Source organism: Carassius gibelio, chromosome B1 (assembly GCF_023724105.1).
Source record: "Carassius gibelio isolate Cgi1373 ecotype wild population from Czech Republic chromosome B1, carGib1.2-hapl.c, whole genome shotgun sequence".
Lineage (NCBI taxonomy): Eukaryota > Metazoa > Chordata > Actinopteri > Cypriniformes > Cyprinidae > Carassius > Carassius gibelio.
The window spans coordinates 14,922,983-14,937,452 of record NC_068396.1 but is presented as its reverse complement, the minus strand read 5'-3'; the positions used below and the strand labels follow the sequence as shown (position 1 = coordinate 14,937,452).

The following is a 14,470-nucleotide window of genomic DNA, read 5'->3' as shown; positions in this document are numbered from 1 at the left end:
TTTGTAAATACACAGCTGAATCCAGTTGTTAGCAAAATAACACAATGGCCACAGACGTGAATGCATTCAAAATAGACAAGTTTCTTTAAAACGGACATAAACTTGAAAAGGATGGAGTAAGATTGTGTAATATTATTTAAAAAAAAAGTCTTAAGATCGCCTAAGCTGCATCAAAACTACAGTACATAAGAAAAATGTTAAACATTGTGAATATTATTCAAATGTAATTTGAATGTAACATTCATATTTTAATGCATTATAAAAATCGAATGCATTCCTGTGATGGCAATGCTAAATTTTCAGCATTGATCCTTCAGAAATCTTCTGCATATGACTTTGTGCTGAAGAAACCTATTGTTATTTTCAACGTTGCGTAATATGTTTGAGAACACTTTTGATCGCTTTTTTAAATTTTATTCTTTTAAAACAATAATCTTACTGAACCCAAACTTTTGATTGGCAGTGTATGTTTTCGAGTTGTTTCTGGTCGCATTTGCTCCATTACAAAAGAAATTCAAAGTTTCCTTTTACTCCTTCCAGAAAAACATCCAGTAAAAATGAACATTAAATTAAATAAATGCAATATAAAATACATCAAGTGTCGGTCTGGATTGTTGTATTTGTACATGTGCTGTAATCTAAGGATGAGTCTAGTATTTCATTTACTTCTAGTTTTTATATCAGACTTGATTATGCCAGGCAGTCAAAGTGTGTGTCTAATATTTGCTGTCTCTGTCCTCATCTCTGCTGTGCAGATGCATCATCACTGGAATGGCGTCTGGTAGCATTGTTCTGTTCTACAATGACTTCAACAGATGGCACCATGAATACCAGACGAGATACTGACCCAGTGACGACGGAGCCAGCCTGCCACCTTCAGAAAGCCACTACCACTAGTCATGAATGTATTCCAAATATTTAAAGCAAAACTATTTTTTAAAGATGGCATTGCTATATTTTGTAGATCTTATGGAATTTCTTACTATATAAATCCTAAGGGAGGGGTTATGTACCTAATATTTGGAGAGAGAAAAAAAAATCTATTTTTAGCTGTAAAAGTCTATTTTCACCTTTGCTCTGAAAAAGACTGGTCTGAGTGGTCAGTAGCTGGGACTATATTTACTCATAGTGTCTATGGATAGATGATTCTTGTCTAACTTAGGGTGGGTGAGTTTTTTTTTTTTTTCATTTGATGTGATTATTCCAACAGTATGCTTCTAGACATCATGATTTGTAGTTCAGTAGTTTGGTTCCCGAAGCTAACAGGAAGCTGCCTCATCTTTTGGGAGAAATACATGACTCGGCTAAATGGAACTATTCGATTATATCCATAGATGAAATAGATAGCTGTTTGCAGACATATCAAGTCATCCACTTGAATGGAGGAGTGGCTCCTTTTCAAATGAGAGCATCTTCTGATTTATTATTATCATTATTATTTGTCTGTAATTGTTAAATGTGAATGGACCTCTTATGTGATCATGTAATGATGTTACTTTATAAACTGAAGGGGCTGATTCTGCGTATGAAGGGAGGGAGAGGAGTTTAGAAATTCTATTCATAATCTTCATGGTTGGGAAGAAGTGATTTGGGGTTTGTTTGTTTCTTTTTGTTCTTTTTTTGTTTGTTTATTGTGAGTCGCAGGTCTAAGTGTTCCTGAACTAAACCATTTTTTATTTTCTTTGAGGAGATGTAAGTGATAACAATAGAGGGAGGAGAACAAAAAAATATTAATATCCATTTAAAGTGTCACCAAAGTAGAATTTTTGAAATTCCACCATTGTGCTTTTACTGTGCTTAGTGTATGCAGACGTGAATGTGGGCAGAGCGTGATAATAATGGCATACTAGCATCTGTTAGATGAGGTCAAAAATGACAACATTTCACTATATATTATTAGTCATAAAACAGTTCCGAATATAACCCATAGACCAAACTCAGGGCAAGCAGGGGTCTGTCAAATTACAAAGAAGAGTCTATTTCTTGGTTTAAGTCAGATTCTGATGTTGAGAAATGTTGTTGGATTCCTTATGTTTGGTTTGCTTTTGTTTTGAATGGCTGTTTTTATCATTACTGTTATATCATGTTATATCTTAGCAAAATGGCAATCAGATTGGAACGAGCGTCGTATGACGTGTGTGATGAACTCAATAAAATGGCATTTTGTACCAATAAAACATGTTTCAAATTTATTTTTTGTAAAGACTTACAGATCTGGCAGATCTCGCAAATAGTGAAACAGTGTTATTTAAGGATCATTGATATAATAATTGAAGTTTTTTCATATTTGGAATTAGATGTTCAAATTTTAGTAACTGTACTTTTGTCATTTTTAGTTTTTTTTATGTTTATGTTGTTATTAAGTTTTAGTTTATTTATTTTGCTTGTAAATTTTATGAAACTGACAGAATTATAGGTCATCATTTGGCAGCAATAAATCACATGCAGTATTGTGTGTCACTAGAGCTCATTATAGCTCAGCTGGGACAACAAATCCACCTGATTCACTTTATCAGCTCAAATAATGGAAACTACGAGACAAAAGAGACGCTCCAAATCTGCAGTGATGGGAAGCTCCAGAAAGAAAGAAAAAGCAGAGTGAAATTTAATTATATATAATATAAATGAATATCGAATTATAGAGCAATAACATTGTTTTATGTATGGAAACATGAAGACAAAATGATTCAGACTCTAGTAGTTTTAAGTTTTCAGTCACTAAGAGCTTAGAAATTAGAACATATGTTAAATCATCTGTTTCACAAGGACATAAGTATGATTTTGATTTGAGACATGAAAGCAATGTATATTTTCAGTTTTTAAGTTGGCCGTACATCATTTTGATATAAACCAACAGCAGGTTAAGATATAAAGTCCATCAGTGAAGGTGTCTGATGTTTCTACAAGTTATTTAGTGTCTGCTTGTTCATATGTTGTGATTATTATTTATTTTACAATCACTTTGCCACTGATTTTAGAACCTTGATGTATTTTTTCAAAACAAACCCCTCAGTTCTAACATTGGCTGTTCAATGTTCAAAATGATGCATTGTGCATCACATCAGACACCTTGCACATGCAGAATTATTGGTTCAAATAACTCATGAAGTATAGGAACAATAATTTAGATGACCTACACACGAGAGACCAGTAGTTTGACTGTGTAATGAGTCATACTATTATTACATTTTGTTGTACAAAATATGTGATACACATTAAGTCCTACATGACAATACATCACTATAAAAACACTAGAGAGAATACTAAAGGCAGGATTTCATATGGTGTTGTGTTGTTTGCTCTGTGTGTAGATCTGAGTTTATGCTGTGTCCGTAGAATGCTAGCATTTCAAGCAGACAGTTTGCATGTAAACACAAACAGAATAATGAGACTACAGTGTATAATGGTGGAATGAGACCATAAGTGAGATAACAGATGTCTCCGGTCTCTACCGTAATAATAGGTGCATGTGTGAGGGGTTCATCATTTGTATTTCAGTCAAACTGACCCAGTAGACGAGCTGCACAAAAACTACCAAGCACATCAGTAAGAAATAATAAAAATAACCCAATAAAATGACCAAACAAAACCTCAGTAGGATTTTTTTTTACACTGGTTTTTGGGTTATTGCAGAAAATAAGCTGTGTGACCAACAAAAGTTTTAAATTTTATCATGATTATCATCAAACATGAACAGAACGTTTATGAATTTTAAAGCCTAAACGCAATCACCAGAAGTAAAAAAGAAAAACGAAGGCTACATTATAAATAAACTAGACCACGGCCTCATGACTTCACCATCAAAAAAAAAAAAAACTCTCTGAAATGTTAAGTTAATACTTTGCAAGAGCATGATTATAAACACATGACGTGATGACGTGAGCCACTTTTTAAGAGGAAAAAATTATAATTCACAAGGGGGTATTACTTGATTAATTTTAAGTCGTAGAACAAACCATCAAACTATCTTGAGCTTGTGTTGACCACATATATCGATTTGAGTGCATTTTGATCATTAGCTAGTCATGAGTTTTGTGTCTAGAGTTTTTAAAGGTTCCAATATGCCAAAATGATTCGGAAAAAAAAAACTAAACTTTATACCCTAAAAATGTTAACGTAAGCCTAAGACCTTCACCATACAAAATGCTGAGTACATGAATTGTAGTGGTTACACCTGTGGAATAATCAGCATTAAAGTCTCCTTTCTTCTACTTTTTCAGAAAAAGAGAAAGGTGTTTTTGGAGACTGGCAAATTATTTTATTTATTTAGTTATTTGCTACAACATCCTATTTTTGTTATAAATTAACCTAAGGCATTTTTTACATTCCGATCAGACTATTTAATTTAGCAGCACATTATGTCTCAGTCATGTTTTTTTTTTTTTTTTTTTTGGTTGTTTTTTTTTTTTTAGGTTAGATTGACCTTTAATTAGCCGTTATTTAGAGACGGTTTTGTAGTTGTCTTTCTTTATCAAGATTTTTTGATGTTCTACTGTGAACGGGTGACAAAGAACACCAGCAGCACCAAGAGAAACACAGTAATGAATGAACTATGTCGCCACCTGCTGGCAACATAATCAATTCGTCAAATCAGTTTTTTGTTTAAAATCACTACACCAGATGGCGGCATTTATCTTATTATTTATTTTATTAATTAACATTATTTTTATATTATATTTTTATATAATCCCCCCGTCCCCGTTTGCAGAAAGTGTTACACATGTACACACACACACAATTGTGCTAATTGTGCAGGCAGCGGCCCTCCAGAAGGAGGATTAGACAGCCCTAATGTAAGTGATGTGTACAGTATAATTTTTGTCTGTGCATGTATGGACTCGGAGGCTCGGACACGTGTTTGTTAAATAGAGAGGAACAGCCTTGTAGAGGGAGGGGACATCTTTATTCATTGATCAGTAAAACAATTTGCTCAATGAATGAGCAACGTCCTCTACAATAAACATCAGCATCATCATCCAAAGTCTACAATACCAATTTAGCAGCAACATGTTAACAGGGGGGAAACAGAGTGGTAACAAAGTAGTATCATTTAGAAAAAAAGTCACAGTTTTTCTTTCTATCTGTATCATCAAAAAGGATTTGCAAGGAGGATATTTTAAAAAGAGGTTTATTGACAGCTATGGACGCTACTGTTATTTCGTTATTATTATTATTTTTTAACTATGGCATGTGCTCTATACAGAATACATGGGGAAATTGTAACTATACATTTAAACTCTAATATAAAGCACATCTGTGTCACCATACAAATTTTTAGGAGATTCGACAAAAATATACAATGTTTTCACTTCACATTTGAAGATTTAGAACACCACTAAGTTGTTGTTTTTTTTCTTGTTTTTCTATTTATTAATTTTTTTTAATGGTAAATACAACAGTCCCATTGGTCAAACTAACCAAATGAAGGAGACACGACGTTAGTTATTCTACTCAGTAAGCTATGAGTGATTTAAATTGGTAAAAGGACGGATATAAATTAATATATATTAAGAAATTCCAACTGCAACTCCAGGGAAATGAAGGGCTATACCGAGTATAAGTAATGTGACAGTATTTTTGATACAATAAATACACAAGGTTTATAATGTGAATCGGAAGAGTGTGTGTGTTTGTGTGTGTACATGCTGGAAGAGATCATGTGTGTACACTTAATGACTAAGTTGTGTTTGTGTGTGTGAATGAATAGGAGCAGCTATGATAGTGTGTGTGTGTGTGTGTGTGTGTGTGTAGACTGTAAGGAAGTAGGAGGGGAGACCTCAACTATCAGCGAATCCGCTCGTAGTCTCCATAGTGATACTAGATCTCACCTTCATCCAAAGTCCAGGTGAAATGAGTTATAACAGTCCAGAAAACCACATAAAAGAATGGCACAAAGTAAGACACGAAAAAGTGAACTGTGTCAACAGGGTGTGTTTGCTTTCCATTCTGGTCGGAGGTGATTTTGCCAAGGAAAAAAGTAATCAAAAATGTCACAGTACCCAATATGATGAAAAAAAAAAAAAATTCTAAAATCTATTTTTTGTCTTTTTTTTCTCCGCTTCATAATAAAAAATAGGTTTGTTCTTTATCTTACAGTAATCCATTATCTCCTTGGAAGGAAAAAACATTAGTCCAACACTGACGAAAAAAGGTCAAACAAAACAGGGGACTTCAAAACAGGGGGATGTGAGCAAGTATTTCTTCTTTTGCGTTTTTAGGATGGACATTTTGTGCAGCCACACTTGACGATCTTTTCCACCTCCTGTACAAAAGAGGATCCGTCTGTGCATTGGAAGGTGTATTTCCTGCGTTTGCTGCGGAGGGGGGCGCAGCAGGAGGTCCCGTCCCCGCAGCTGCCCCGACACTCTAGACGGGAGACCTTCTCTGTGCTCTGGCACGCTGCGTAGCCCTGCTGTGTCTGATAGTGATCTCGGACCCGTTCCCCCCGACACGCCATCTCTACAAAGAGGACAAAAAAATCACTATGTAAAGCACTGCAGTAAGTTTCAAATATATAGCATGTTACATTTAGCATATCAATCATGATCTTTTTCTGTTATATTTTTACTGTGAAATTGAAAGGTGACTCCTAAGAAAATATAAAGAGTGAAAGCATAAAAAAGGAGTGGAGGGACGAGGGAGGAGTGAAGATGGCTGCAGAGTTTTATTAGTGATTAAAGGAGGGCAGACATTTATAGGAATAGTTCACCCAAAAATCATAATTTGTTTAAAGTTTACTTACCCTCGGGTTATCTAACATGTAGATGAGCTTGTTTCTTCATGGAAACATATTTGGAGAAATTTTGCATTGCATCAGTTGCTCACCAATAGATCATATGCAGTGAATGGGTGCCATCAGTTCAAACAGCTGATAAAAACATTACAATAACCCACAAGTACTTGACATGTACCTAGTACATCAGTTATATTGCTGTAAAGCCAAATGCTGCACGTTTGTAAGAAACAAACGCATCAGGGCATTTGAACTTTAAAGCGTTTATAATAGAGTCGCTAATAATCCATAACAACGTTAATTGATGGAACAAATCCATCCCCTGTCTTTATCTCACATCAAAATAAACAATAAACCATATATGTTCAGAACTGTTTTGGACTGGTTTCACTTTCAGAGCTCAATCTGTCCATATTTCTCTCTTTATTCAGAAAAGATGACTTTTTCACTGAAGAAAGCAACATTATGGATAGGGGACTCATATTTTACCAGGAAGCAAGCAACGGGTCTAAGTTTAAAACATCTTAATGATGGATTTGTTTATTAAAAACATGCAGCTTTTGACTTCACAAGATATTAATATATTGATTATTGATGTGTGGTTCACTTGTGAATTATTGTGGTTTTTATCAGCTGTTCGGTCTTTCATTGTGACGGCACCCATTCACTGTAGAGGATCCATTGGTGAGCAATAATGCTAAATTTCCACAAATCTGTTCCGATGAAGAAACAAATGAATCTTGGATGGCCTGAGAGTGAGTACATTGACAGTAATTTTTCATTATTGGGTGAATTAATCCTTAACGACACACACACACACACACACACACACACCAACAACAACAACAACAACATGCATCCCTCACCTGGCGGACCTGAGTGGGGTCCATACCGCTTTCAGTAGCAGCTTGAAGGTTACAGGAAGGTTAAAAATGAGTGTTAGTAAAATAGCAATAATGAAAGCGTAAGACAAGCTTCTTACAGGGTTAGCACTTCAACATCAACAGCAAGCCACACAGAAGTTTAGAATTATAACACCGGCATTAAAGACATTTTTGACACATGCAAGCACAAGTTACAGTAGAGGTGAGTTAATAAGTATTGACCTTGTATAAAACATGAAATTCATCACCACAAAATATAAATTAGAAGGTTTTCAGTCTGTTTCTTAAAATTGTGAGAGAATGTCGCTTAAATGCCTTGTAAGTGTAATTTAATATGTTCTTTTCTGAGGTTGATTTTGATTTAAATATACAATTTAAATCAAGGTAGGGGTACATTTAGGGTTCAAGATACAGATATTACAATTTTGCATATGACATGAAACTTACAATTATACAATGTTATCAGCCAATAATAATGTTATGTCCCATAACCAATAAACTCTACACTATGTTGTCCATATAAATTAAAAAATAAAACACTAAAAACTAAAACCTGAATTTAAGCATCACAGCATCCAAATTTCACAAACATCAAACTGAGATTTGGCTAAAGATTACATTTAAAAATGTTATTAAATTACGGGCAAGGAAAAAAAAATGGAGGAAATGAGTGGTTAAATATCCAATGGAACAATTGAAAAAAACTGCTACTGTATATACTTTGCATCCCTAGGTAACATTTCTGTTGGTTGAGCTAAATGTTCATGCAACATTTAGATATTTGGTTTGAATTTATTTATTTATTAGTTGTATTGAAGAAAATTACTCCCTTCCAGTATTATTTAGTGGACATTTAATTGGAAATGGCAATGATATGTATTCTTCTAAAATGCATGTGCATGTGTAGGTTTTATATAGAGGGTGGAAGCAGCCCTCCGTACCTCGATCGCAGCTTGGCCCTGTGTAGCCGCTGTTGCACTCACAGTAGGCCTTCCCCAGCCCAGACACACGACAGCGCCCGTGTTTACACGCTATATACTGACAGGGACTCAACTGCTCCTCTTCATCACATAATACACCTGCAAAGCCTGGATGACAGCGACAGCTGTACGAGTATGAGTTTATGGGCAGACAGGAGCCGTGGATACACCTGACAGACAGACACACACATAAAAAATACTTTTATGAGGTGATCATTCTTGTATCATGAAACCAAGTTGTGCACTTGTTAGTCTCTTACTTGTTCCCTTCACATGGGTTGTTGATCTGCTGGTCACAAAGCGGGCCGGTCCATCCTGCCTCACACTCGCAGCTGAAGGAGGACTGTCCAGTAGCATGGCACTGTCCATGAGCGCACACACTCCGCTGGCAGGGCTGGCAGCCGGGCACCACCCCCTCCTGCAGCAGGAACTGCGTGAGGTCCTGGAGCTGGTCGTTAATGTACAGGTTTCGGATACAGCCGTGGAAACTCGAGCCGTTCCTCCCGGAGGAACGCAACGAGGCCATTCCAGACTGCTGAGGAATTCCTGAAGAGATAGTGGTTTATTATATTGACATTATACGCAATAACCATTTTTCAAATTGGCAAGTGTGTTTGACATACCACCGAGATAAAGTGGAGCAGGGCTGGGGACTGGGCTGGGGCTGCTGGCAGTGTTGATGGATTTGGGGCTTCCTCCATCAATGGAGAGAGACAGAGACTGATCCTTTGCCACCAGCTCCACTACATGAAAACTGCCATCATTTATAGTCTCAACACTAGAGAGAGAGCAGAAGTGAACAGTGAGGATAATACCTTCAGGGAGTGTTTTAGTTCCGTCATAAACAAGAGAAAGATTTTAAATTGATTAGACATCAAAGGAATAAAGGCAAGGATTTTCAACAAGCTTTTTATTGGAGGTCTATGGTACTAACCCCAACCCCATGCCAATTACTTTTGATCTAAAACTAATTTCTGTGAAACATTAAAAACAACACTAAACAAAGCTAAAGTTCAGCTTAATGTTCCATTCTTGCTTCCACATTAAAAAAAAAAAATTAATTCAAATTTTACATTTCAGTATACTGACTATTAATAGCTGCTTATTATCATGCCTATTACAAAAATTTTGGCTGTTTATTAGTACTTATAAAGCACATATTCTACATGACCATATTCTACATCCCTAATCCAACCCAATACCTACTGTAACAACTACCTTAGTAACTATTCATTCTTATAATAAAAAAGTAAGTGAAATATTATAATTAGTGATTAGATGATTTATTATTATGCTAAAAAAGTTTTTTAATTTATATTTTACATATATAAATATAATGTACAATATATTAGAAAAAATACATATTTTTCTTCCGAAGAATCACATTTAATATTGAAACATTACATATGTCTATCACTTTTTATATCTTACTCAACTTTTAAATGTTATTGTGGGCATATAATGTTTGTAAATAAAATTTACTTTATTGAAAAAAAAGCAAAGAAAAAGAAAACAATGTTATCCTGATTTAGATATACTGTAGCTTATTGTAAAATGGATAGTTCCAACTCTAAATTGCTCCTGGATAAGCCTTTTTTAGTGCTGTAGAAGTGTTGTAAAATAACACCAGTATAAGCGTGTGTGCACCTGTAGATGGCAGAAGGGGGGTAGAATCCAGAGTCATAACTGACTCTCAGTCGACCTCTGAAGAGCTCCACCGCAATGTGTTCATTATCGCCTTTATACAGCAGCACTCCATTATCCTCATCTGTAGCAATCTAGGACATGCATACAGAACACATGAGTATGCTCAAATGCATAGCTGATGAGGAATGAGCTTGATCTCACTCTTACTCTAGTGATGTACCTGTAGTGATATATTGGCCTGCTCTGTAATGAGGTTGGAGGGGATCTGCAAGAACGATTCTCTGTTGATGAAGTTGACGCTGACCAGCTTCTCACAGTGTATGCCTTCATAACCATGGAGACACTGACACACAGGATCCATTTCCTTGACAACACATTGTGCACCGTTGGCACAGTCATAGTGGTCACACGGACTTGTTCTCGGCAGGACCATTGGAGGGGAGAACTCACAGAACAACCCACTGCACACACACAGAGTGAGATACGTATTTCACATGTTGAACTCCGATGATCTTTAACTGATGAATGTAGTGTGTTTTTGTATTTCTGCTCACCTGTACCCTTCTGGACACACACACGTGTAGCCATTCACAGCATCCGTACACTGAGCCCCATTTTTACACTTGTTATCTTCACAATCATCAAAATCCACCTCACAGTGTTCCCCGGTATAACCTGGAGTACACTCACACCTGCACAAACACACAAAAAATCATCACATTTAACATTTAAAACTCACAGGGGACCCAAAGAACCAAAGGTTGATGGATTATCTTGGCAAAAGAGAAGTGCTCACTAACACAGATTTAGACAGATTTGTGAACAATATTTGAGAGAAATAGGCCTTTTGTATACATAGAAAAAGTCTTAGATCTTTGAGTTCAGCTCATGAAAAATGGGGGCGAAAACAAAAATGTTGCATTTATAATGTTCAGTATTGTATTTTATTTATCTAAGACACATACTTAGCGTACACTTAAATTTTTTGCACATAATATACCTGTACATACATAATGCTCATTGTAAAATACCTGCCATACATTTTCAATTTGTATATTTTCATTCCTTATCTACCTATTTGTATTTTTTCATGTTTTATTCCATCTTGTGTTTTTTGTTCTGTCACTGTCATTATGTTGCACTGTGGAGATTCTGTCACTAAAACAAATTACTCGTATGTGTGAACATACCTGGCAATAAAGCTTATTCTGATTCTGATTCTGATTCTGGTATTTTAACAGTCACCGCCTGTCACAGGATCTTTTAGGACTGGTGGGTGCTATTTTCTTCCTAGCCACTAGGAGGATGATAGAGGGCACATGGTATGGGATAAAACAGGAAGCATCAGAGTAAGTGCTAAGGTATGTTTGGTGCTGCCATATGGTTGTTTGCTAACTATCTTTCCAATCCTGTTTGAGAAACTGATTGTTTCCTGCTCAGACGCAAGTTAAATTGTTTGTGTAAAATGTTTGGGGGGACGCATGGGGAATCTATTTGGTAATTGATGTGTGTGATGTCTTTCTTGTAGAGGATTGGTTTGGGGATGTAGTTATTGTTCCTCAGGCTGGATGTAGCTACGTGATGTGACCAATACAAACTCTGCTTTATCTACTGGAGCACTTGTGTGATTCATTTGACGAGAGAAATAATGACTCACCAAACAACTAAGCATCATGGTCCACCTTGGCACCTACAGCTAAGCCTGACCTTTTTCATTTTTTGAACTATATGGAGTTAAGTGATGTTAACTAAAGTTCGGGAGCAGGGCCACGCCTCAAACAATCACCTGACTTCCAAAACCTCCATATATACCGGGCCAGCTCATACTGTTCTGCTAGTCTCATTCTCTCGAACCCACCCACCCTTCCCTCCCTTTCTCATCCATTCAGCCAACCTTATCCCACATTATATTTCTATCAGGTTGTATCAGGGGGTCCTCATCGTCTGGCCTAAATATATGCTAGAGACGGTACCCCCACCCTGAGTCTCCCTGAGCCATCGATTCAAGATGCCCTGATCAACCTGACCATCATCCCATTCCCTCGTCCCCTTCATCCTCTTTCTACTCTTCCCCAGTTGCATAGCTTGTTTGTGGCATGGTCCTAGCTAGTGAATGAGGCTTATTGACCTCGGATGATAGTGTTGGACATTTCGATACACCCATATGTATATATAAGGCCATGATTGAAAATAATGAATTGATCGCTGTATAACAAATCTATGTTTTGTGATATAGTGGGTTTTGGTGGAAAAGGAACGAGTAAAACTTTGAATTATATGAAGAAAGTAACATTGCACTTATAGGTGGAAGTGTTTATTTTAGTTCTTATTCCAACTGAGTTCAACTGAGTATTGCACACAAGATTACCCCTTTTTATATAGCTGGACTAGTGTAAAGAAGCTGGGACTGTTATAGTATGTATGTATATATATATATATATATATATATATATATGAGCTGTAAGGGAATATCAGAACACAAACACAGAGCAGAACCTCAGAGACTCCAGCTGCATTCCTTACAGCTCTAGTGTTGTGTCAACATCTGCACCAATGGGCATAAAAACACACAAATGAACTTATGAGGTCTGCTTCTCACACATATCAGCAGAGAAGGAAACACACACACATACTGTACACATCTTATGGTTTCTAACACAACGATTGTTTTGGTCTGGTGGAGAGCGGAATGAAATAAAAGTCGAGATGAGAGAGAGAAGGGGACATCTGGAGGGGAGAGAGAGTGATGAAACTGAATCCAAACAGGGTTTGGATCCAACAGAGAGACTTGAGTGACTGCAGAAGGGCAATTTTATAGGGAAGGATTTAAATGTCCCGTTTAAAGACACATTCATATATGAGTTAGTACAGTACAAATGCACTGAATCAGAGAAGTATGGTGCGATATTGTTATGACTGGTCTCACAGAGCAATAATATACGATAAATTATACAAATATTGTACTGTTCAAAGGATTGGGGTCAGCTATCATTTTGTGTTGTTTTTGAAATAAGTCTCTTTTTTGATGAAACAGGTTACATTTATTTGATCAAAAATGCTAAAAATACAAAATATTAAATGTGTTAAAAAATATTTCTGTTTTAAAATTTTATTTTCAGCAGCTCCAGTATTCAGTCACATGATCCTTCAGAAATCATTCTATAATGCTGATTTGGTGCTGAAGAATAATTTCTTATGAATAATATTTTTTTCTTCAAATTTTTGATGCTAAAAACTTTTAAACACAGCTTTGTTTTCAGATGGATGGATAAAAACCTGTGCATCTCTGTTAGACAGAAATATCTGAGTGTCTTGCCAATTTGTTTCAGATGGTCAGTAAAGAAATTGGATTCATAGTTTGAGGCTAACTTCATAATACAGGTAGTGAGGATGTCAGTGACTTACATGAATCCTTTAGTGGTTAGAATACATTTCGAGTCGTGCTGACACAGGTTGAGCTCTGAAGCGCAGAAATCCAGCTTATCTTCACACAGCTCCCCTGCACACACACACACATACAATATAACCAGACATAAACAGTAGGAAGCGTTTACAGTACGAAAACAAGAGTCACATCCCATTAAACCAGGAGGCGTGTGTTTGCAGGAGTGTAGGGTAGTATCTGATTAATAAATCTTACAGTGGGGAAGATGACAAAAAAAACAATACTCTTCTAGAAGACCAACAATACAATACTCCTCTATTGACAGAGGAGAAGCCAGAGTAACATCAATGAGTGTGTGTGCACGTTTCATACTTTCGCAGGCACAGAGGACGCACTAGCCACAAACAGCAAAGGATAGAGACAGACAATGGGAGGATGAACTGAAAGAGAGTGAACTAACCTTTCTCCACCTCATTATTATTAGCAGCTAGTAGAAAAAGAGAAACAAGTAGCAAGAGAAAGACAGAAACACAAAGAAATACAGAGGATGTGTTTGACATGTTAGCATGTTGGCTCAAGCAGCACATTAGCATGTTAGCATCAGACAGTTAAACACAAAGCACAGAGAACACAGAGCGCTGAGCATGCGACTTTCCTTGTGTTTGTGTGTGTGTTACCTGTGTATTCAGGTGAGCAGAGACAAGTGTAGTTGTTGATGCCATCCACACACGTTGAGTTATTCTCACAGTCATTGTCTTCACAGTCATCAATATTTATCTCACATTCGTCGCCCTCAAATCCATCTGGACACACACACCTGAACATAGACATACAATGAAGG

At 36.5% G+C, this 14,470-nt stretch overlaps 2 protein-coding genes across 8 annotated transcripts in view; one reads left to right on the top strand and one right to left on the bottom strand.

Moving 5' to 3' along the window:
• The window catches only part of lrba (LPS responsive beige-like anchor protein), a 235,502-nt gene extending 233,325 nt beyond the window's left edge, over positions 1-2,177 (top strand). For all 3 annotated transcript variants that reach the window (XM_052547153.1, XM_052547152.1, XM_052547151.1), the window contains exon 56: positions 756-2,177. In XM_052547153.1, the coding sequence (XP_052403113.1) occupies positions 756-846 (91 nt within the window). In that variant the 3' untranslated portion in view covers positions 847-2,177. The remainder of the gene's footprint in view (positions 1-755) is intronic.
• A 2,704-nt stretch (positions 2,178-4,881) lies between these two features.
• Positions 4,882-14,470, bottom strand: part of slit2 (slit homolog 2 (Drosophila)) — a 76,228-nt gene continuing 66,639 nt past the window's right edge. For 2 of the 5 annotated variants that reach the window (XM_052546466.1, XM_052546468.1), the window contains 10 exons: positions 14,307-14,446; positions 14,090-14,116; positions 13,650-13,743; positions 10,799-10,936; positions 10,465-10,705; positions 10,245-10,375; positions 9,221-9,375; positions 8,858-9,143; positions 8,559-8,767; positions 4,882-6,459 (listed from right to left, as the gene is read on the bottom strand). In XM_052546466.1, coding sequence (XP_052402426.1) covers positions 6,215-6,459; positions 8,559-8,767; positions 8,858-9,143; positions 9,221-9,375; positions 10,245-10,375; positions 10,465-10,705; positions 10,799-10,936; positions 13,650-13,743; positions 14,090-14,116; positions 14,307-14,446 — 1,666 coding nt within the window. In that variant the 3' untranslated portion in view covers positions 4,882-6,214. Of the gene's footprint in view, positions 6,460-7,599; positions 7,641-8,558; positions 8,768-8,857; positions 9,144-9,220; positions 9,376-10,244; positions 10,376-10,464; positions 10,706-10,798; positions 10,937-13,649; positions 13,744-14,089; positions 14,117-14,306; positions 14,447-14,470 lie in introns of all 5 variants that reach the window. The other 3 variants (XM_052546469.1, XM_052546470.1, XM_052546471.1) reach the window with 2 other exon arrangements.